Source organism: Aspergillus steynii (assembly GCF_002849105.1).
Source record: "Aspergillus steynii IBT 23096 chromosome Unknown P170scaffold_10, whole genome shotgun sequence".
Classification (NCBI taxonomy): domain Eukaryota; kingdom Fungi; phylum Ascomycota; class Eurotiomycetes; order Eurotiales; family Aspergillaceae; genus Aspergillus; species Aspergillus steynii.
Genome location: NW_020194407.1, coordinates 1,269,772 through 1,292,157, shown reverse-complemented (window position 1 = coordinate 1,292,157; position 22,386 = coordinate 1,269,772). Strand labels below are relative to the sequence as shown.

General features: G+C 55.7%; 8 protein-coding genes across 8 annotated transcripts; 3 read left to right on the top strand and 5 right to left on the bottom strand.

Moving 5' to 3' along the window:
* Positions 1-237: 237 nt before the first annotated feature.
* P170DRAFT_480881 (uncharacterized protein) lies at positions 238-5,971 on the bottom strand (the record flags this gene model as incomplete). The annotated part of the gene is made up of 5 exons (XM_024853821.1): positions 238-1,575; positions 1,644-1,771; positions 1,829-4,886; positions 4,941-5,699; positions 5,768-5,971. The coding sequence occupies 5 exons, from the start codon at positions 5,969-5,971 to the stop codon at positions 238-240; spliced, it is 5,487 nt and encodes a 1,828-aa protein (XP_024699239.1).
* Positions 5,972-8,624: 2,653 nt separating this feature from the next.
* On the bottom strand, positions 8,625-10,220 carry P170DRAFT_514233 (HMG-box domain-containing protein). The gene is made up of 3 exons (XM_024855192.1): positions 9,526-10,220; positions 9,146-9,463; positions 8,625-9,057 (listed from the first exon to the last, which is right to left on the bottom strand). The coding sequence occupies exons 1-3, from the start codon at positions 10,096-10,098 to the stop codon at positions 8,965-8,967; spliced, it is 984 nt and encodes a 327-aa protein (XP_024699238.1). The 5' UTR covers positions 10,099-10,220; the 3' UTR covers positions 8,625-8,964.
* A 305-nt stretch (positions 10,221-10,525) lies between these two features.
* On the top strand, positions 10,526-14,578 carry P170DRAFT_418388 (DEAD/DEAH box RNA helicase). Its single transcript, XM_024847216.1, has 5 exons — positions 10,526-10,727; positions 10,787-11,119; positions 11,174-11,606; positions 11,663-14,098; positions 14,167-14,578. Exons 1-5 carry the CDS (start codon positions 10,587-10,589, stop codon positions 14,439-14,441), a joined length of 3,618 nt encoding a protein of 1,205 aa, XP_024699237.1. The 5' UTR covers positions 10,526-10,586; the 3' UTR covers positions 14,442-14,578.
* A 225-nt stretch (positions 14,579-14,803) lies between these two features.
* P170DRAFT_480878 (uncharacterized protein) lies at positions 14,804-15,294 on the bottom strand (the record flags this gene model as incomplete). Its single annotated transcript, XM_024853820.1, has 2 exons — positions 14,804-14,962; positions 15,055-15,294. The coding sequence occupies 2 exons, from the start codon at positions 15,292-15,294 to the stop codon at positions 14,804-14,806; spliced, it is 399 nt and encodes a 132-aa protein (XP_024699236.1).
* Positions 15,295-16,059: 765 nt separating this feature from the next.
* Positions 16,060-16,344, top strand: P170DRAFT_394019 (uncharacterized protein; the record flags this gene model as incomplete). The annotated part of the gene is made up of 1 exon (XM_024846042.1): positions 16,060-16,344. A coding segment is annotated over one exon (283 nt), but the record flags the coding sequence as incomplete, so codon positions are not given.
* Positions 16,345-16,473: 129 nt separating this feature from the next.
* Positions 16,474-18,842, top strand: P170DRAFT_65826 (C2H2-type zinc finger protein). Its single transcript, XM_024855322.1, has 6 exons — positions 16,474-18,016; positions 18,071-18,211; positions 18,257-18,333; positions 18,382-18,409; positions 18,457-18,519; positions 18,584-18,842. The coding sequence occupies exons 1-6, from the start codon at positions 16,642-16,644 to the stop codon at positions 18,682-18,684; spliced, it is 1,785 nt and encodes a 594-aa protein (XP_024699234.1). The 5' UTR covers positions 16,474-16,641; the 3' UTR covers positions 18,685-18,842.
* P170DRAFT_468659 (SDR family NAD(P)-dependent oxidoreductase) lies at positions 18,782-21,163 on the bottom strand. The gene is made up of 4 exons (XM_024852567.1): positions 20,909-21,163; positions 20,054-20,859; positions 19,497-19,792; positions 18,782-19,387 (listed from the first exon to the last, which is right to left on the bottom strand). The coding sequence occupies exons 1-4, from the start codon at positions 20,958-20,960 to the stop codon at positions 19,000-19,002; spliced, it is 1,542 nt and encodes a 513-aa protein (XP_024699233.1). The 5' UTR covers positions 20,961-21,163; the 3' UTR covers positions 18,782-18,999.
* P170DRAFT_441369 (TIM-barrel enzyme family protein) lies at positions 21,140-22,214 on the bottom strand. Its single transcript, XM_024850292.1, has 3 exons — positions 22,057-22,214; positions 21,830-21,975; positions 21,140-21,764 (listed from the first exon to the last, which is right to left on the bottom strand). Exons 1-3 carry the CDS (start codon positions 22,142-22,144, stop codon positions 21,165-21,167), a joined length of 834 nt encoding a protein of 277 aa, XP_024699232.1. The 5' UTR covers positions 22,145-22,214; the 3' UTR covers positions 21,140-21,164.
* Between the last annotated feature and the right edge of the window lie 172 nt (positions 22,215-22,386).

Below are 22,386 nucleotides of genomic sequence, written 5' to 3'. Positions count from 1 at the left end.
TAGATGTAGATGTAATATAATGTATCATCATTGAGTTATAATCATCGAGCTGAGAGTAACATTTTGTTTCTCGTTATTCATACATGCGTTCATATCCAACTTCGGCCCAAATTGTGCCGTGTCATGGAATTCCCTTTTCTCATAATCCAACAAAGTCATAAATAATAGTGCTGTTCGTTTCAATCATGGCAATCATCACGCAAATTCGCAAAAGTCATATATATCTTTCTTCTTCCATCACAGACTGGTGAGTTTCTTGAACCAGTTGGGCATTTTCCCACCGGACGCAGGCGGTGGCGGCGCAGCATAGCGGTCGTGTCTCATGCCCCGATCTCGCTCGTAGTCGCCACTGCCAGAGCTGCTCTTCTGGCCATCCCGGTCGGATCGGCGTGCTTCGCGTTTCTTCTCGCGCAGGTCGTTGATTTCCTCGTCTGTCAGTCCCGGATACCGTGCCCGTCTGCGGGCTCTGCGGCGGAGGTCGCGACGAGCTTCCTCGTCCGAGGACATCGAGTGCGCATTGACCTGCTCTTCCGGTCCAGGTGGCATGTCCAGTACAGTAGCCACAAGGGGCGGCGGCTCCGGAGGGTTGATGTTTTGTTGATCGACCCAAGAAAAGATCTTATCTCTGCGTCCGCCAGACATCATCGGCGGCGGTTGTTCCCGGGGCATTTCCGGGGCCCTGGATCTTCGCCGATTCGATCTCTCCGGGTCCTCTCCCGGCCGGTAACGACGAGCCGGGTCTGCGTGAGGATCCTCGGTGTAGTAGAAATCCCGAGCAACGTGGTCATCCACGCGCGAGTGACGCCGCGACCTGGAGTTCTCCTGCATTTCTGCATCTCTCTGTCGACGCCTCTCACGGCGTTCCGCAGCTTTCGCTTCAGCTCGGGCTTCCGCCTCGCGGGCCTCTTGCTCTTCACGAGCTCGGCGCTCTTCACGAGCAGCCCGACGTGCTCTCTTCTCTTCTTGACGTCTCTGCTCCCGCTCTTCCTCTTCGCGAAGCTGTCGATCGTGCATCTCTCGCTCCCGAGCCATCTCTCGCTCCTTTCGTCTGGCGCGCCTCTCCTCGGCCTCGCGCATTTCACTCTCGCGGGCTTGGTCCAAAGAGGCCTGTTTCGCGGCACGTCGAGCTCTTCGCTCAGCTCTCCTAGCTTCCACATCGTCTACTGGCGCTTCTGGCACTTCCTCAGCTGGGGGCGCGTCGGTCATGAAGCCGTCACCCTCATTTTCCGGGCGAGCCGAGCGTTTCCTTCGTTCTTCACGGCGCTGACGGCGAGCCTCGTCCCGTTCGGGATCCGTCGTGTACTTCGCATCCTCGTCACGGCGAGAGCGAGACTTGTGACGTTCCGGCGGCTCCGCACGCGCAGTCCTCCGCAACGAACCGATGAGCCCCATCAATCCGCCCGTTTCAGGTTTCTTCGAGGCGGTGTTTGAGCGTTTGAGACGTTGTGGCTCCTTTGGTGGGGCTTCGACAAACGCGATGTCATCCGGCCCAGAAAAGACGTCCGGTCCCTGCTGCGCCTGCTCGGCATCAACCATAACAGCATCTTCCTGAAGCTCCTCGGGCCTCGAGCGCGACTAGGAGGACTTGTTAGCAAATGGACTCATGCTGACAAACACACTCTATGTGCTTTATGTCGGCTTACCTGTCTTCTTGACCTCTTCTCCGAATGCCTAGACTCGCGGGAGCGTGTCTTTGGCGGATACCCCTCGACATCTTCTCGATCCACCATGACCATGTCTTCGTCGTCCAAAGCGTACGGGTCCCGAACACCTAGATACAAATTATTAGCACCACTTCTCAAGCATAGGATGAATATAGAGCACATACCACCTGATTTCGTCCGCGTCCCACGCGGCCTTTCTCGCTTTGTTCCGGATGCTCCCATCATTCGCGCCGCTTTATCAGGTATCTCCTGTCCGTCGTCTGGCGGGGGCGACGGGATTCCAGCATCGTTCATATCGACTGATGGTCGTCTAGAGGTGGGCTTTGAGGCTGAATGACCATTCCGACGGCTCGACTTGGTGCGGGAAGGTGGAGGAGGCCCTCCAAGGATAAATTTTGAGAAGGCTGTTCCTCGATTGAGTTTGGCTTCTCTGCGCTTGTCCTTTTCAGATGTCGATGACTTCTCCATCTCGTTCTCCTGCTCACGAGGTCGGCCGTGTCTCGAGGACTTGGCCCTCGCAGCCCCGGGGGACTGTTCCCGTCGGTGCCTGGATTCCCGATGACCTGATTTCTTAGGTGGAGGAGCTCCAGCGCCCCAGAATGCCCAGGAAGCGGCACCTGCCGTTCGGTCGATATGGGCACGCTCCTTCTTGGCCGATCTTTCAGGCGCAGCAGGCTCGGGCGGCGGTGTCGGGGGGCCACCGGCATCATTCTCCGGTGGCGCGTCAGCCGCGGTCACATCTGGAGGTGGAGTATCTGCAGAGGACATGACGCCTTTCGAGGTTGAGCTTTTCTTGCTCTTTTTCTTGGGCTTTTCGGGCTCTGGAACTGGCTCCGGCTCCGCTTCCGGTTGGGGCTCATCTGCAGGAGCAGGCTCGGGCTCAGGCTCAGGGTCTGGCGCCGGTGCAGGTTCGGGCTCAGGCTCAACGAGCTTGCCCTTCTTCTTTTTCTTCTTATCCGCCTTAGAAACCGGGGCGGGAGCGGGTTCTGGCTCCGACTCGGGCGCTGGTTCTGGTTCCTGTGGGGGCTCTGGAGCCGGCTCAGGGACTGGTTCAGGCTCAGGCTCCGGCTCAGGTTCGACAACCTTTCCTTTCTTTTTGTCCTTCTTCTTGGTCTTCTTCGACGAGAGCACCGGCTCAGGCTCAACTGGCGGTGGGGGTTCCTGCTTGGGCTCCGGTTCGGGCTCAGGCTCCGGCGCAGGGGGCGGTGGGTCTTCGAAGTCGTCGTCAAAAGCGTCAGGGAAACTTCCCGGGACCGAGTCTCGTGCAACCTTCTGTTCCTCTACTGGCTCCGGTTCTGGCTCCGGGTCCGGCTGAGGCGGTTCGGGAGGATCCTCTGGGGGCGGGATGGCTTCTTTCGTCTTAGATTTCCCGGCAGCCTTGTCTTTGAGTTTATCTTTCTTGGTCTGCTCAAGGGCTTTAATGCGCTCAGCAACGGACAGCTTGGCTGATGACTTGGACTTGGAGCTGACAACAGGTGTCTTCGCTGGCGGCGCGGCTGCCGGCTCTTCTACTATAGGCGGGTCAGGCGCGGCAGGCGCGTCGGGTTCCTTAGGCTCGTCACCGACATCGATGAGCAAATCAGCGTCGTCCGGAGAAGGCTCGGGCTCCTTCGGCTCCTCGATCACCTTGGGCTTTTCCTCGGATTTCTTCTTCGTGGCCTTGGGTTTGCCCAGAGTTGCGGCTCCAAAGGCGGACCAGAATCCTCCTCCCTTAGTGGCCTTAGCGGGAGGCTCTTCTGCAGCTAATCCCTTCTTTTTCGAAGATTTGGGAGGAGGGTCATCCAGCATGGGTTCCTCGGGTACATCTTCGATAGCGAATGCGTTGATATCGTGATCCAATCCAAGGGAAGGTGGAGTTGGTGCCGGTGGCGGGGGTTCCTCGGCGATCTTGCTCTTCTTCGCCTTCTTCTTGTCCTTCGAAGAGCCCCAGATTCCCCAGCTGTCCTCTTCGACGACCGACTCTGGTTCTATAATCGGCTCAGGGACCACCTCGGGAATTGGTTCTGGCTCCGGCTCGGGTTCAGGCTCCACAACAGGCTCTGGCTCTGCGACAGGTTCCTCCTTTATGGGCTCCTCGGGTTCAACGGGCTTTGGAGGTGGCGGCGGAGGAATTATAATGTCTATACCTGGGACGGGAAGGCCTTTCTTTTTCAGCGACTTTTCTCGCTTTTTTCGGTCCTTGGAAGACAGGTTTTCCCAATTGTTGTAGAGAGGGTCATCGGGTAGTGCAGGGACCTCTGGCTCTGGCTCTGGCTCTGGTTCAGGTTCCGGTTCCACAACAGGTTCGGGTTCGGGCTCAGGCACAGGCTCAGGTTCTGGCTCAGGTTCTGGCTCAGGTTCTGGCTCGATCAGCTTGCCTTTCTTCTTCTTCTTATCCTTCTTAGCTGGAACCCCCCATCCGGCCCAATCATCTTCTTCCTTCTTCTCTTCCGCGGCGGGCTCCGGTGGCGATTCCGGGGCTGGCGGAGGCTCCTCTATCACCGGTTCCTCGAGAACCGCGTTTTTCTTCTTCTTGTCCTTCTTTTTGGTTGATAGGCCCCAGCCCCAGTCGTTGTCATCCGCAACCTCCGGTTCTGGGTCCTTCTTACCGTCGATCTCTGCCCAAATGTCGTCATTCTTAGGCTCCTCAGCAACTGGCTCAGGCGCCGGTGGTTCATCTGCAGCTTTCCCCTTCTTTGCTTTGCGCTTCTCCTTCTTGGAGAGTCCTGCCATGTCTGCTGCCGGAGCTGGTTCCGGTTCGGGTGCGGGTTCAGGCTCTGGGGGTGGAGTTGGCTCAGGCTCAGGTTCCTTGGGGGGTTCTTCTTCCACAAGGCCCTTTTTCTTCTTCTTCTTGTCTTTCTTGCTACTGACAGTAAAGCCTCCCCAGTCATCATCTTCGGGTTTTGGCTCCTCCGCAGGAGCGCTTTGTTCGGCCGGTGGGGGGTCACTGAAACCGCCGAAATCGAAACCAACTGAGCCTTTCAAAGGATCCTTAGAACCGAGCGACCAGGGATTGTTGTCCTTCCCTTTGTCATCTTTGACACCGTTCATGTCTCCCAAGGCATCCAATCCCCATTTGCTCCCGCTTCCCCAGCCTTTGCCCCAGCCAGTGCCAAAATTAAAATCGGTCCCGGCAGACTTCCCACCCGGAGGGTCGAGGCTCAAGTCTAGTTGCGGTGCTCCGTCACCTAAGCTGATGTCCTGGAATGAATTTGAGGGGGGGTCAGCCCCCAACAAATCCGCCTATAAAATTTTTAGCGCGACAGACCGGTATGAAAGTGGTATGACTTAAAATACCTTGCCCTTCTTCTTCTTCTTCCCCGCCGTGGCAAATCCAGCCCACGAGTCATCGCCATGACCGTCGGGATCATCTGCCCAGCTCAGATTGTTGTTGTCCGCCGCCGCCGCCGCCTCTGCTGCTTTTCGTTCTTCCTCCTCCTTGGCTTTCCGCTCTTCTTCCTCTTTGGCCGCTTGTTCTTCCTCCTCTTTCCGCTTTAGTTCCTCTTCTTCCTCTTCCTTCTTTTTCTTTTTGTTCTTCTTCTTGCTGCTGCTCGTGTTCCAAGCATCACAGTCGTCCTCTCCGCCGTCTCCACCTTCGTCACCACCGCCACCACCGCCGTCTCCGCCATCGCCGTTCCCGTCGCCGGCATCACCACCATCGGCCGGAGGATCTCCGCCGTTACCTGGATCATCCGCGCCCTTATCCTTTTTGTCGCTGTCGTCGTTCGGTGGTGTAGCCTGTCGTTGGGGCGCCGCCGCCGGCTTTTTCTTCTTTTTCGCGCCCTTGCGTTCTCGAATTCCGAAAGAGCTATCGAAATCGACGGCACCGGGCGAAGATTTGGAATTGGTATCTTGGGTATATTTGGGTGGCGCAGAATCGTGAACAAAATCCTTTCGCCGGGCAAATGGCGAAAGCGTAGCGTATTCTGGTGGTAGGTCTCTGACAGCGTCGTCGTATGACGGAGGAACGTCCTCATAATTCTGGTCGTCTGGCCTCTGAGAGCTCATTGCTGAGAGTATAGCCAGCTTGCCGAGAGCACTCCGAGAGCTCTTCACCTATAATCGATCCGAGTAATCAGCAGGCAGTTCAAATGTATTCGTAGTCTTCGCCAAACAAAACACACCTCATATACACTCAAAAAGCCCGTTTCCAGGGCATCTTTCGCCGTGTCCGGGCGAAATTCCCCGTCTCCCACATTTTTCCCGGTCAACCCACTTCCCTTGCATTGTACTTGCTGTCCATGACGCACGGCTGCATCACGCGCATACGAGAAAACACCGAAAGCGGAAGTAAACACATTGTCGCGAGCCAGGCGCAGGGTTTCCATAGTTGAAAGCCACCAGACGAAAATATATAAGCGGTTTGACAAAGGTCAGCAAGACGATAGCGTCAGGCGCATGGGTACTGAGGGTGCATCGGCTGCGAACAATTGACGTAAACTGGGTCGATCGCGGAGTATAGGCACGTCGTGGTTTATTTAAACCAGATATCCAGGGCGATGAAATAAATAAAAGGAACGGTTGTCGAGGGGTGAGCAAGAAAAAGGGCTAAAAACGAAAGGGCCTCCCTTTAAAACACCAGACGCAAAATGGGAGTCAGACGGGGGTAAGACGCGAAAGTTAAGAAATGCCAGCTAACAGCAAGCCGAACGGGTGGTCAAGAGATCCAGAGAAAATCGGAGAATCGAGATAAAAATGAGAAACTCGAGAGTTCAACGGGAAAAAGAAAAAACGGGGGAGAAATTGGAAATCTTGAAGGGGAGAATTCAGTAGGCCAGCGTAGGGATACGGAGAAAAGGGCAGTAGTTCATGACGAGGCGGTGGGCAAGATTGCAGAAGGGAGAGAGTAGTGAAGATCATCCCACGAGCAGATGGGATTGGACGGCGAGGTATGCGATGGGCAGCGTTCGGAATGCGAACTAGTATGGCACGTACATGGCGAGAGTCAGCAGTTGCGCGGAAAACAAAAAATGGGGGAAAAAAAAAGTTTGGGACTTTTTTCCCTGGCTTACATTGAAATTCAGATAGTATGAGACTAGATCGGTGGTACGGAATGCAGGCAGTATCTTCGGCAGTTTGAAGTGAATTTCCGAGAGGCAGAAGTAAAACGGTGGCTGGGGACAGAGAAAGGGAAAGGCCGGTGGGAACCAACGAGAAAACACCGCGGATCTCTTGGATTGGCGCCAGATCAGCGAATTGTGTAGGGAAACGAGAGTCACGCAGGCACAGGCCAGTCACACACCCGGTCGGATTGCGACGCTCGATCCTATCGATAAAGATGGCCCCCCTCCCTCGGTGCAGTTGGTGGGCACGTCGGCGGAACCCTGGATGTAATACGGTGGACTTATGATGAGGAGGGTGCTTTGAATCGGAGATCAGCTTGATCAACCTCGATTCTCTTTCCAGGAGATGCAACCGTCCCGAATGGCAAGCAGGCGTGTTTGTTGTCCAAGTGGGGTGACTTTGCTCAGTACTGGCCAGCAGACGAAGCTAAAGATGTCCGGTTCCTTGGGTCAACGACTCAACCGTCGGGGGAGAAAGGCTGGGACTCGAACTAAACCCGAATGAACGTAAACATAGACATGACCACGGGTCCACGGGATGATATGATGATGATTGAGGAGAACAAAACGATTATGGGGGGGGTTTATCAGATGGAGAGAACAATCAAGACATCAAGACAATCGCGACGGGCGATAAGATCGATTTCAGGCAACGAGGCAGGAACCGTCCCTTCGCAGTCCAACTATAAGAATGACTAGGTGATTCTCTTCTCTACTCTACTCTACTCTCTACCCTTCTTTCTGAAATTGAACCCTCCTGAAATATTCCCTCATCCTCACATCGGGCATCCAACTCCCCCGTAAATCCAGCGAGAATCTCGGGTATAGGAAAATGGCCAGCAGACTAGCCCCTCCTCCAGCGCCGACTTTTCTTCACCGCATCGAAGGCAAAGACTCTGCTCGAGCCTATGAGAGCCGGCGCTTTCCCTGACGCCCCAACGCTCCATTGGGGTCGCCCTGATAGGGAAAGTAGCCTCTGCTCCGACGTCTCCGTACGACTCCTCTTTCGGACGCTTGTTTTATGGTGTTTCTTTTCTTCTTTCGGGTCCGGTCGTGACAGTTGTCCATCAGGCTGAACTTCTTCAGTCTGGCTGCATCGGAATCCCCGCTGCGGAGCATATGCGGGCAAATTTCCCATCCGCTCGAGTCATACTTCCGACTGGATTTGCCGGTGAGAAGGAAATTTCTAGAGCCCGGACAAGTCACTGAGCCTATACCGCATGTTTCATCTCAGACACTGCATGCAGCCGTCCAGCGTTCCCACCGGGGTCCAGAAGTAGCTGGGTCGGCAGGTGCAAGACCCAACCAAGTCCAAGCTGATGACGACGTTCGAAGAAACGCAACGATGCTTGATCACAATGCAAATAATGACTCATGGGTGTCGAGGGTCGAGACTGTCGCTATGTCCGCAAGTCCTCCGGATACCCACCTCGTCATGTATGTCGCAGTCCTGTGGATGTAATGTAGCGCAACTCCGTAGTTCTCCCTGCCCAACATCCAGAACCTGTATGGAGCAGTATGTGCCTGCATGGCTTTCGGGAGGAGCAGTGCAAGTGAAACGACGGGCTTGCATCATGGGTCGGGGACTCTCGGTGACACGGCATGGGGACTTTGGTTTGGTTTGGTTTGGTTTGGTTTGGCTTGGCTTGGTTTGACGAAGCCTTTCCGCTTGATCGACTCCCTATTTCTTGTTGATGAGACATATTGGCGAGAGGAGAGAAGCTATGACCTCGTGTCGTCAGTCGGGCTCTTCGACATGTCGACTGGTCGAGGAGCCTGGACTCGGGAGCCACCGAGGAAGTAATTCAGTTTACTCTGTAGAAGAGTATTCATTTGTTCTCTTCTGTCTACCCAATGAACCCGAGAAATTGAAGGACTCGATGGATATAATTTTTTGGCCATAGACACAGAGAATGCCCGCTACTTCCGATGGTTATTCCGGAAGAATTTCCCCCTCCAAGGGATACACACCGCCATCCAGCATGAGGGATTACGTATGATGGCAAGCTGACCGATTGATTCGGCTTTCACGCAAGATGGCTAAAGAATACAATTCGTGGAGTATGACAGTACTGAACCAAACAAAAGGGGGTGCATAAAACATAGGGGCACGAGGGTGCGGTATGTGTCGACATGGCACACTTCTTCCAATTTCTTTAAAAAAGGCGACTCCCATTGAGCACCATTACAGCCGTCCCCATATCCATAAACAAGGAGCATTAAATCACTGCAGGCGCATGACATCGCCTTCGAACCATTCACTCGAACTTGGTCCTGGACGTCTCGCCATAGACATCCTGGATCTCCCTATGATAGCGTGCCTTATCATCCTCGTGAAGCCGTTCATATTTCTATTGGAATTAAGTTAGCATTAGTCGGATCAAGCCGGTCGACCCAAAAGAAGATGACAGAAAAAGGAGAAAGAAAAGAAAAACACACCTGCTTTTCGGAGGGTGTCAGGCCATTGTATTCCTCCCTAATGAGACGCATCATGTCTGGGAGTTGCATGTGCTTGAAATCCCCAGCCCCGGTTCTTTCTTGGTAGTAAAAGACGAAAGGCGTCTTGGGGCGCTTGACCAACCGATCATCCTCTAGCAGATTGAAGCGGGAGGTGCGGCGACCGTTTGCCAGCAGCCGGGTAAGCGTTCGTCGGGCACGGTTGGCATTCCGGATCTCAACGGGGGAGTGCGACTTGACCCATTTCTCGTATTTGGCCAGATCTTCTTCTCTGTTAGATTGGGCGATAGCCGTAAAGCGCTGTAGATATATGTGAGCATCAGTGCGTTTCCACCAAGCAATGGCTAGTGGGAAACACATACGTCTTTCTCTTCCTGGCTGATATTCCTGGCAAGCCTGGCAGCTTCCTGGAATGCTTCCGAGGGCTTGTGGTGAACCTTTTGGGTCTCGGGAAGCTTGCTAGCTAACATGAGGGTCCACGGGTTGTTTTTGCTAACTGCGGGCGGATCCAGCGCGAGCGCCTTGAGCTCCTTGATCCTCTCTCTCAGCTCCTTCGCCTGTTTGGCTTCCTTTTCCTTCTCGGTCAATCGCTTCGAGTTCCGGGTCTTTTTGGGGGTCTCCGCTGGCGTAGTCTTCTTCGAGGCAGCTTTGGTGGTCTTCTTCGCCTTCGTCGTCTCCGCCTTCTTCTTCGTCGTCGTCTTTTTCTTGTCGGTCTTGTCTTCACTGGCGGTCGCGTAAGTGTTGACAAGCTGTCGCGATAGAATACCCGAGGCAGGGACAGCTCCGGCGATAGGCTTCAAGGAGCCACGATGGGTCGCAAGGCACACGCGCCGGACATGATGCTGGGAGATGGCCACGCGGAAGGGGCGAGAGACGGCATTGAGATAGAGGCTCCGAAGGGCACCGCCTCCACCTCGAACGACGTTCAGAGGCATGGCGATTACTGAGCGATAGGGTCTGATGGAACCAGAGTCGGAGGCTTGGGAAAGATAGGTAAACAGTCAATAGAGATTGGAGAACAGCCAACCAAGAGGAGAAAAGCGTGCAGGGGCTTGGCCGCAGGGGAGCTTCTGAGACGCAAGCGGGAGCGAGGCTGGGCGCGTCGGGTCCCGTTGGAGCCGCCCCAAAGGGGAAGGTATGCACCACGTGACATCATGGCCCGATCGGAGCTCTCACGTGACGACCGCCGGGCAGTTTGCGCCAGGCTGGGATTGTCGTCGCTGAGAGGCCTTGAAGAAGAAACTCTCCACCCTGCTAAAGACCGCCGTTGCCACTCCCTCTCTCCCAACGCCCGTCTTTTACGCCAGCCGGGATCTACGTCTAATGGAAGGGTAATAATTTGCCTTTTTTCTACCGTCCTCTCCGCAGTCTCATCGGGTGCTTCTGAGTTCCAGTAATACTCACTCATCGCTGGCCTGCAACAATGGCTCGCCACGGGGATACTCGCTCACCATCACCTGTAGGCAGCACATATTCTTCATCCAGACGCAGTCGCAGAGATGATCGTCATGAAAGGAGTAGACGAGACGATGGCAGAAGTTATCGAAGATCTCGCAGTCCCGAGGTAGGTCATCCGATAGGCCTCGGTCGTGTTTGGGAACTAATGATCGGTGGCTCATGCAGAGACGATACCGCGAACGCGAACGCGACCGTGATCGTGATCGTGATTCATACCGCAGGCGTGACCGCTCGATAGATAGACGCGATGATTACCGCGACGAAGATAGTTATCGACCCAGTCGCAGAGATCGTTCCCGTGACCGACGTCGATCGAGAGACCGAGATGATGACCGGGATTACCGTCGCAGAAGCCGCGAGAGGGATTACCGAAGCAGGCGAGATGACTCCCGCGATAGGGCTCGGAGACGGACAGACGATTCTGCTGACTTGAAACACAAGTCTAGACGGGATGACAGCCGAGATCGGGGAAAGGATTCGGCCCCGCGATCTCGCGAGGTGCGTCTTGACATGAATGCCCAACAAGGAGCTTTTGTACTAATCGATAGACAGACGTCGAAGCCCTCCACACCAACTGCCTCCGCCGCGCCGACGGACGACCAAAAGCGCGCCGAACGGCTAGCAAAATTGGAAGCGTGGAAACAAAAGCAGGCTGCCGAGAAGGAACGGAAACAGCAGGAAGCCGCTGCTGCTGGGGGACCTAGGAATATATTGGAAGAAATCGACCGAAAGTCCGGTCTCTCGCCAGCTGTCGACTCTCCTCAATCGCCTGCAACCCCGGCTGCCGACGCAGCCCCCACTGGGTATGCGGGGAAATTCGATCCTAAGGTGATCGCAAAGAATGCAGCTGCCCCAGCTCAAGCTGCGCCAGCTGTGTTGGGGACTGATATCTCCGTGCCCGTTGCGGCTAAGACATCCACTACCACCACTACCATCACTAAGGCGTCTGCTAACAAACCTGCTGCCTCTTCAAGTGCGTCGTCTTGTAAGTCTACTCTCTGTTCATCTGTCCATTGACATGAGCTAATTATTTATCTATAGCTGCTTTGAAAGCCAAGGGCAATGTGGGTGGATTCGGCCTGGTCAACAAACAAGCCGCGGACACCGAAAAGTCCTCGGCGACGAAAAAGACCCTAGGGTTTGGTGAAGAAGAATCGACGCGGCGAAAGCTCGAAAAGTTGCCAACGCCCCCATTAGATGATACGAAGGAAGTTGATAAGCCGGTCGAGGCGGGCGCCGAAGAAGATGACGATGTCGACATGCAAGACGGGGGAACCGAAGAGGAAAATGCCGCGGCGGCACGGGCAGCTGCTGAAAGGCGAGAAGAGCGCCTGCAGAACGAAGCGCTCAAGTCCCAAACACCGGCGGACGAGAATGAAACCAATGGCGACGCGCAACCCAATGATGTCTCTGCCAGTCAGCAGCAAGAATCCGATAAAATGGACGTTGATGCGCAAGAAGAGGAAGAGGAAGAGGAAGTCGACCCCTTGGACGCTTTCATGTCCGAGCTGGCCGAATCGGCGCCCCCTAAGAAAACCACGGGCGCCAAATTCTCTAAAGCAAAACCACAGCAGCCTGAGGCTATCTTCGGTGATGAGCACGAGATAGATATGACTGCCGTAGGTGATGGTGATGCGGATGACTTCTTAGCCATTGCCAATAAGGCGAAAAAGAAGAAGGACATCCCGACGGTCGATCACAAAAAGGCAGAATATGAGCCTTTCCGAAAGAAGTTCTACACCGAGCCTAGTGATTTGGCACAGATGTCCGAAGACGAGGTCGCCAATCTGCGACTGGAATTTGACGGGATCAAGGTCCGTGGAGTGGACGTTCCTAAGCCAGTGCAGAAGTGGTCACAATGCGGGTTGGGCGTGCAGACGTTGGACGTCATTGACCGGCTTGGCTACGACAGTCCTACGTCGATCCAAGGTCAGGCCATCCCAGCAATCATGTCCGGGCGTGATGTAATCGGTGTGGCCAAGACGGGCTCTGGTAAAACAGTTGCCTTCTTGATCCCCATGTTCCGACATATCAAAGACCAACGGCCGTTGGATAACATGGAAGGACCCGTTGGGTTGATCATGACGCCCACTCGTGAACTGGCAACTCAGATCCATAAGGACTGCAAGCCGTTTTTGAAAGCCTTGAACCTCCGGGCCGTTTGCGCCTACGGCGGAGCGCCCATCAAAGACCAGATTGCTGATCTCAAGCGCGGTGCTGAGATCATCGTCTGCACCCCGGGGCGGATGATTGACTTGCTCGCGGCTAATGCAGGGCGCGTAACGAATTTGCGTCGAGTGACCTATGTCGTCCTGGATGAAGCCGATCGCATGTTCGACATGGGCTTTGAGCCCCAGGTTATGAAGATCATGGCCAACATTCGACCGGACCGACAGACGGTACTCTTCTCCGCTACCTTCCCGCGGAACATGGAAGCACTTGCTCGCAAGACGTTGTCCAAGCCCGTGGAGATCGTGGTCGGTGGCAAGAGCGTGGTTGCGCCCGAGATCACACAAATTGTAGAAGTCCGCAGTGAGGACAAGAAGTTTATTCGTCTGCTCGAGCTGCTGGGCAACCTGTATTCCGACGAGGCCAATGAAGATTCCCGGGCCCTGATCTTTGTTGATCGCCAAGAGGGCGCCGACAACCTTCTGCGTGAGTTGATGCGCAAGGGCTACCCGTGCATGTCAATTCACGGCGGAAAAGATCAGATTGATCGCGATTCTACGATCGAGGATTTCAAGGCTGGCATCTTCCCAGTTCTGGTTGCCACCTCCGTTGCTGCCCGTGGTCTGGACGTTAAGCAACTGAAGCTTGTGGTCAATTATGATGCACCAAACCACCTGGAAGATTATGTCCACCGCGCAGGAAGAACCGGGCGGGCCGGAAACACCGGAACCGCGGTGACGTTCCTGACGGAAGACCAAGAGCGTTACTCGGTCGATATTGCGAAGGCGCTGAAGCAGAGTGGGCAGCAAGTGCCCGAGCCCGTGCAGAAGCTGGTTGATTCGTTCTTGGAGAAAGTGCGCGCCGGCAAGGAGAAGGCCAGCGCGTCTGGGTTCGGTGGAAAAGGACTGGAGCGGCTGGATCAGGAACGAGATGCCGCTCGGATGCGAGAACGCCGCACGTACAAGACCGGCGAAGAGGGCGAAGAGGAAGAAGAGAAGGATGAGAAGAAGAACGAGCAAGCCGAAGAGAAGTTCAACAAGATGCTATCCGGGACTCAAAATGCCGCCGCGGCGCCCATGCCCGGCGTTCCCAAGGGGATCGATCTGGATGGCAAGATCACCGTGCATAGGACCGAGAAGGATCCTGCCAATGCATCGAAGAACCCCTTGGACAAGGTGGGCTCGGCAGTTGCGGATATTCACGCACGTCTCAGCCGGGCCGGTGTTATGAGATCTGGCGTGCCTATTGACAACCGCGGGCCTGATGCCGGAGCTTTCCACGCTACTTTGGAGATCAACGACTTTCCTCGTAAGTTACCTTCCCCTTTAACCTTTTATCCTCGTGCCGAACCAATGCTAATGGCATTTCCGAAACAGAGAAAGCTCGGTGGGCTGTTACCAACCGCACGAATGTGGCCAAGATCCTCGAAGCTACGGGAACGTCCATCACCACCAAAGGCAGTTTCTACGGGACTGGCAAGGAGCCGGGTCCCGGCGAGAACCCCAAGCTGTACATTCTTGTTGAAGGCGAAACAGAACTCTCGGTTACGAACGCCATGCGGGAGCTTATGCGGTTGCTCAAGGAGGGAACCATCGCGGCGGCCGATAGCGACGCGCGCGCACCTGTGGGAGGACGGTACAACGTGGTCTGAGAGCGTCGTTCTCGCACTAAATATACCTGTATCATAATACACTATACCAAATTTTCGTTGTCTACGTTGCCCGGGCGATGTCTGGCGAGACGATGGGAGATGGGAATGGAATGAAATAGATGGTCATGTTTCCAGTGCCAGATGGGGTATCAACCGGCCAAGCTCTTGGCCATGCCACCGTGACAGAATGCTGCAATATGCTATAATCAATCGTAGACCTGGATACCGGCTCCAGGTGGTAGAACGCATGAATCAAAAAGAAACCAGTCAACAGGAATTAGTAGAACAGACAGACCCGCACCAGATACATATCTAGACACTGCAGCGGTATACTATTCGAAGCGCCTCCAGTCAAATCCCAATTACTCCCACCTCCTCGTATTCGCCGCATCGTCGGCATCCCTTGCGGCCCTCTCGTCGCGACTAGCCTCGTTCAAGGTCTGCGATTGTGTCTGCGCCTTCTGCGCCGCCAATTTGGACCCTAGTTTGCCTTTACCCGTCGTGGTCGACTCTGCGCGTTTCTAGCAACCGAACGAGTTAGCATCGTCCATCCATCGAAATACAACCAAACAAAAAAGCGTCAGAGACAGCGAGAGAGAGGGAGAGGGTTTACCTGCGCCGCCAACGCCGCATTGGTGCGGGCATCGGAGTTCTCGCCGCCCTCCCCTAAGGTCCTCCCCGGCGAGCCGAAATGGGACTTGGAGTTTGCGGGGAGCGGGGCGCGCGGGCCGGCGGGTTTCTTCCCTTGAGGTGTACCTGCAGCGCCGGCTGGGGGCTGGTTGGCACCGAGGACGCGGCCGGGACGGGAGAACGGTTCGGGCTCGTTTTTGGATCGCGAGCAGATGTTGCCCATGTTTGGGTTGTCTTGCTGGAGGGGTGGATGGGGTGGGTTGGAGATTGGTTGGGTTGTCGAGGTCGAGGATTGAACTGGAGGGGTTGGGTTGGGTGGGAGTGGGGAAGTGAGCAGGATAGAGAGGAGAGTGTTTAATTCCAGGTATCTCCAATGTAGAATTGGATTTGCAGGATTTGGTCGATAGGTGTGGGGAGCAAATGGGAAGGATGATAGATCGAGTACTAGAGAGAATGACGATCTGGAGAAAAGGCGGTGGGCGCCGCACGTGGTCTTCCCGCATTCCTTCCGATCGGGTCTAGTCGCCTTAGGAAGTGTACGATGTATGATGTGGTATGAGAGTGCCGTGCAACCAGAGCTGCAGAGGGACCTGCCGGGGAGCTATCTGGTGTTACGCGGAGTGGTGAGTATAGAAGTCTGGCATCACCTCATGGTGGAGATGCTGCATAGTACGGGACGAGTCGTGACGATCAGCGTTAGTCATGGACATGACTAGTAGTAAGACTGCTACCACTAGGGAGTACTACGCCGTCCAGGTAATGAGCACGACTGAGTCTGAGGCAACCCCTCGGCGGGGCCTGATTCTGCAGGCCTCCAGTCCAGGTACCGCAGTCTTTTCGGCCTGAGCAGACAGGCTCCCACCGTGACAATCTGCAGGCGCTGATTGGCGGACGGCGGCTGACCCCCGCTAACCCGCAAGGTCCCCAAACTCTCGCAAGGTCCTCAATAATTTGCTTCTCCGACGTCGTCACCACCAGAGAGTCTGTCCATCTTGCTCCTCCACCAGCAACCAAGTCGCCAACCTGCCCAGTTACTAATCCTAGCGTCTTCATTATACCGACCTCATGCTCCCAAGGTCCCCGTCCGTCGTCCCTCATGCCCCGTCCCGTCGGTCCTTCTCTCTTCCAGGCGATCTCTGCGCACGCACTGCCTGTTGGCCCTGATTGACGGCCTGCGTCCTTTTTTCTTTTTTCGTTTTCGCCTGCTGCTGTGTTGCTGTTCGGCTATTCTCATTGGTATTCTTTGTTCCTGTCCGTCAGAACTCGCGTGGCAAGCACTTCACACTAACACCGGTGGTCAGAAAAAAAAAAAAAAAAGAGAGAGACGGGACGTTTCGTTGCGTCTGCGCCCCCCAGATTTCTCAGGCTGCTCCCCGCCCTACTATTCTTCCTTTCCTTTTTCCCCCGTTGCCTGACCTCCACTGCACGGTGTTCTCTCCGTAATTGCTGCTGTGACTGCTAAGACGAGCCCCTAAACCGATCTTCTTGCTTCGGGTATCAGGGGAAAACGGCCCCCCTCGTCGGAAGTTTAATCGGTGTTTGGTCGAGGCCTTGATACATCACACGAACAATGGCTTCCCACACGAAAAAAGACGACTACTGTCTGGAATGCCATTGGGAGGCCTTCCATTTGGACGGAAAAGATTCGGAAGACTCGCAGGAGACGACTCCTGCGGCTGCCACGGCCACTGCCACGGCCACTCACCAGCCGTCGCAATGGGATTGTCCGGGTGAGGAACACCACGCCTCGCTGGCTCATTGTGAGGTCGACGAAACTTGCTGTGACGAGGATCATTGTTCCGTCGATTGCGGCTCCGTCTGCGATGGTTTTGTCGAATGCGACGAGTCCACGGCTTGCTCTGCAGTGCACTGCGATGACAACTGCGACGACAATAACTGCGACGATAACTGCGAAAATCCCGATCCGGCCTGTTTCGAGGATCATTGCTTTGGGCACAATGACAGCCATGTCCATGGCACGGACCACAGCCTCGAGTCCCTACTAGGGCTGGGTGCCCCTCTCACCCTCGAGTCCAATGATCTGCTTCCCTCGGCTTCTCTCGACCATTCATCGGAAGACCAACTATCTAAAGCCACCGGGAATCCTGGGTTCATGGGCCCAACCCCTTCCGCAGACCATTTCATTTCTCCCTTTTCGACTACTCTGCCTCACTGCCACCCCCAAAACATGCCCCATTTTCACTGCCATGACTTTCCGAAAGAGGTTCATGACAACTTGATGAACCCGTCCTATCCTTTACCCAACGCCGTGAACCCGGCCGAAGTATTCCACATGCTGGGCATGTGTCCTGACCTGTCGGCCTGCCAGAACTTCCATGTCCATGAAGACCAGACCTTTCACCATCAACCTCCATCGGAACCCCCGACCCAGACCCCGAGTCAGAATCAGAGCCCTGATCCAAACTCGTTCGCTTGTTTTCACATCCCGCATTTCAACGTTAATGATCTCATGAAAAGCCCCGCCCAACTGAATGGTAACGCCTCGAGGGGACCATGTCGCTCACATCACCGATGCCGGTCCCATGCTCATGCTCATACCCATCACCATCCGTACGCTCACTACTCGCCCTTCTCCCGCCACTCGCGATCTAGCATCAGCTCGCAACTCCTGTCCAGCCCCGGCGAGTCCCCGCCGCCGCTGGAGGGGGGTTCCTCGGTCCTCACCAGTCCGGACTTCAGTCCTACGGACCGCGACCTGCACGTCTGCAAATGGGTCTCGAGCTCGAACGGCATCAAGACCACCTGTGGGGCCACCTTCCCGGACTCTTGTGCTCTGCAAGAGCATTTGATCTCCCGGCACATGGCCACGGTGGAGGGCGCCAAGGGGACTGGGTACTATTGTTGCTGGGAGGGGTGCCACCGGCCGGACGAGCCGTTCTCGCAGAAGTCCAAACTGCAGGGGCATTTCTTGACGCACAGTAACTGTACGTTGTTTACTGTTCGCATTGTTGACCTAAGATCTCGCTGACCATCGGCAGATAAAAACTTCCGATGCTCTGTCTGCGGCAAGTTCTTCGCGCGTCAGGCCACGCTGGAACGACACGAGCGCAGCCACCGCGGCGAGAAGCCGTACAAATGCTCGGTGTGCGGGAAGTCGTTCACCGACAGCAGCGAGCTGAGTATGTGTCATTACCAGGTTTCACGAGCTGAGCTGACCGAAGTAGAAACCCATTCGCGGACACACTCGGGCGAGAAGCCATTCAAGTGCACGTATCCGGGGTGCAACTTCCAGACCGGCGACGTAAGTTCACTTGCTCGTTCTATTTATGGAAAATGCTAATGGCAGCAGTCTTCGAACATGTCCAGTCATCGACTAAGTATGTATGGTTTGATTTATTGGAGGGAACGATACTAACTGTCACAGCTCATGGCGAACGCCGACACAAGTGTATATACCCGGGGTGTACTAAGAGCTTTACCCGACCTGGTGAGTTCTTCTTTCCCCAGTCTTCTTCTTCCTCCTGGCAAATGGCAACAGACTAACGGAACAGATCAATTAAAACGACACATGCGGTCCACACACAAAGACGAGACATCCATGATGTCTCCGCTGACGGACACATTCGATCTCTCCTTTCCCACGGTGGCATAGCGGGCGTTCGGCAACCGGCGTTGATCTACGGAGTACGAAGCATATGTACGAGGGAGGGATGTTATGATACCTAGTGTTGTTTGATTGTTTTGAATATGGCTATGGATATGAATGACGAGTTGAACGACGATGTCATGTCTGTATAGTACACATATACACGCACATAGTATATAGTACGTACCATTGGTACAGCTCCTGGTTTCAGGAAGTAATTAAGATAATCCGAAAGATTTTCACGTCGAGTATGTCACGATACAACTGCATGAACACACTCAACCCGACCAGCGACCGGACAGGTAAAAAGGGTGAGGTAGATTACTCCGTCAAAGCCCTCTCCTCCAACAACTCCACCGCATTCCTCAACTCCCTCACCCGCTGCGCCACCCTCCTCTTCACCTCCTCCCTGACCCCCTGCTCCACAGCCTCCGGATCGAAATTCGTCTCCACGCTCAACTGCCCCTCCAGATCTTGCTCTCCCTCGCCTTCCTTACCCTTCCCTTCTTCGCCCTGAGCCTCGGCCTCGGCCTGCGCCTGCGCCCGCACCGCCGCCTGCGTCGGGCTCTCGTTCTGAGTGTAGAGCTCAAAGACGATGAGGAGCTGGTTGAGGGCGTCGCGGGCGCTTTCGCGGTCGGAGGGCGCGTAGATGGTGCCGCCGTCGGTGCTGTCGGTGGCGATTTCGAATTCGTCTTTGGCGTTTTCGTAGCTACGGGTCAGCGGTTGCGTTAGCTTAGCTTGGGTTTTCCAACATCAACCTGAGTTGGATAGCTCCACTTTTGCATCTGTGGAGGGCTGAGCGGGGAGGGGAGACGTACAGTTCCTGGAGTTCCTCGACAATCTCGTCGGCGGAGGATTTGCCGGACGAGGTGGAGAGGGATCGTGTGGTTGGGGTTGAGATTGGGGTCGAGGGCGAGAGTAGTGTGCGCTGTGCGATTGGGGTGTTCGAGGCGCTGAGATGGGGAGGAGAGGGCTGGTAGCGTAGGGTGTTGGTGTTGGAGTGGTATGATCGGATTGAAGGCACGGAGAGAGACGGGGTGGAGGGTCGAAGGAGGCGGGGATGAGGTAGACGGAGGAAGCGGAGGGATGTTGGGAGGGACATTCTGTCTGTTTTCTAGTGATGGGAGATGATCTATGAGGAATAGGAGGATGAATTGAGATGGAATTGATTAATTGAATGGAATTGAAGGAGGATGAAGGAAGAGGAATTGGAGAAGCGACGAGAAAGACGGAGGAGGCGGGATGACGTAATGTTGTCTTTAGCCATATTATCCGGATGAAGGATGTACTGCAGTAACTGCACTATGAGTTCACTCTATAAAATCTATCTATCTGATCATTAACATCCCATTCTCATCCCCCCGTTCGCGCAGACCACACTCCCCGTAGTCCACCCCCCGTCCTTTGTGCACAGCATCCCCACCACGCCGGCCACCTCCCCGGTAAACGCGGGCCTCCTGCCGCCCATCTTCTCATTGACCAGGCGGATCTGCTCCGGCGTCAACGACTCCAGCTGCGGATCTCCCTCGACCAGCTCACTCAGCGGCGTATTATCCTGGAACCCCTGCATCTGGTTCCAGAACTTCTCGCCCGTCAGGAAATACATGTCCCCGATGACGGGGCCCGGGTTGACCGCATTGACGGTGGCGCGGTCCGCCAACTCGCGGGCCCAGGTGCGCGTCATGGCCTCCAGCGCGGCCTTGGTGCCGCCGTAGATGGACTGGCCCGCGAACCCGAGGGTCGAGGAGACGGAAGAGATGTTGACGATGCGGCCGGTGCGGGGGGCGGCGCGGGGGATGTAGGGGGCGACGGCCTGGGTGAGGAGCAGGGGGGCCAGGACGTTGACGTTGTAGTGCCAGGTGAAGTTGGCCGGGTCGATGGGCCCCTCGACGGGGTCGTTGAGGAGGCGGTCGGCCGACACGCCGGCGTTGTTGATGAGGATGTCGATCTTGATCTCGCCCGAGGGCGAGCTGAAGTGCTGCTTGGCTGCCGACAGGATCGTCGACGTCCCCGTCTCCGGGTCGCTGAGGTCGGCTTGCACGCTGACGCAGCGCACGCCGTGGTCCTTGGACAGCGAGGCGCAGAGGTCTTCGGTGCGGGCGCGCGACGAGGCGGAGGTGAAGTTGAGAAGGAGCGAGCAGCCTTTCTCGGCGAGGTTGCGCGCGATGGCCTCGCCGATTCCTGGATTTGTTTAGGAGATGGGGATGGAGATAGAAGAGGGGAGACTTACCGCGCGAACCGCCGGTGACGATGCCGAATTTGCCTTCGAGAGCACGAATCATGGTGTCTGAGAGTGAGGAGGAGAATGAGGGGAGAGGGAGAAGACAGAAGGTATAGAAATTGGCACCTCAACTTATACTGCGACTCGCCCTCCCCCGCTGGAGAATTGCCTATTCGGGGCCCGGCGGAGGGAGCCCTAATTCACCTCAGATTCATTCATGATTTCATTCATGGATTGATTCATACACTTATACTCCATGTACAGACTACACCTTGATCTCCTTGAACCGCCTCGCATTCTCCTGCAACGCCAACTCCACCGGCAGCCGCTCCATACTACTCGCCCCAAAGAAGCCATGCACGCCCTTCGTCCTGGCCAACACATACTGCGCATCCTCCGGCCCAGCCAACGGCCCCCCATGACACAGCACAATGACCTCCGGATTAACCTTGACCACCGCATCCCTGATCTCCTGCACAATCCCCACGCAATCATCCAGCGACAGCGCCGTCTGCGCACCGATCGTACCCGAGGTCGTCAAGCCGACATGCACGACGATGACGTCGGCGCCGGCGCGCGCCATGCGCTCGCCCTCGTCGACGGTGAAGACGTACGGCGTGGTGACGAGATCCATGTCGTGCGCGTGGCGGATCATCTCGACCTCGCGCTCGAACCCCATGCCGGTCTCCTCGAGGTTCTGGCGGAACTTGCCGTCGATGAGCCCGACGGTCGGGAAGTTCTGCACGCCCACGAACCCGATGCGCTGCAGCTCGCGCAGGAACTCGGGCATGCTGCGGAACGGGTCGGTGCCGCAGACGCCGGCCAGGACGGGGGTGTTCTCGACGATGGGGAGGACTTCGTTGGCCTGGATCAACCGCGTGAGCTTCTCTTCACCTAGCAGGGTAGATAAAAAGAGCGTAGGTGACTTACCATATCCACCACGACCTGATTGGCGTCGGAATACGGCAACATGCCAGCCAGCGAGCCGCGACCGGCCATACGGAAGCGACCGGAGTTATAGACGAGGATGAGGTCGGCGCCGCCCTTTTCGATGAATTTGGCCGAGAGACCGATTCCTGCAGCGTCGCATCCCGAGTCAGCGTTTCAATGCATCCTGCAGGAGGCATGCAGGGAGGTGAAAAGAGGGGATGGGATACCGGCACCGGCGCCCACGACGATGGCACCGTCCGCGATGGTCTTGCGGAGGCGAGCCAGGACTTCCTGACGAGTGGTGGGACGGGGCATCTTGGACTGGATTGAGATGGGATTAATTGATCCAAATGACTGCGTTGCACAGGATCGGAGGGAATTCGAGTCGACGGGAGAGAAGGTGAAGTTGTGCCACTTAAAAAAAGAGGGGGACGACGACCCCGCACGACGTCATTTTCACTTCACTTCATCTTCAGCTTCAGCTTCACTCCTCTTTCTACCTTCCACCCTCTCCCTTTCTATGTCCCTTTGATACCCATTTCTACATTATTTGCCTA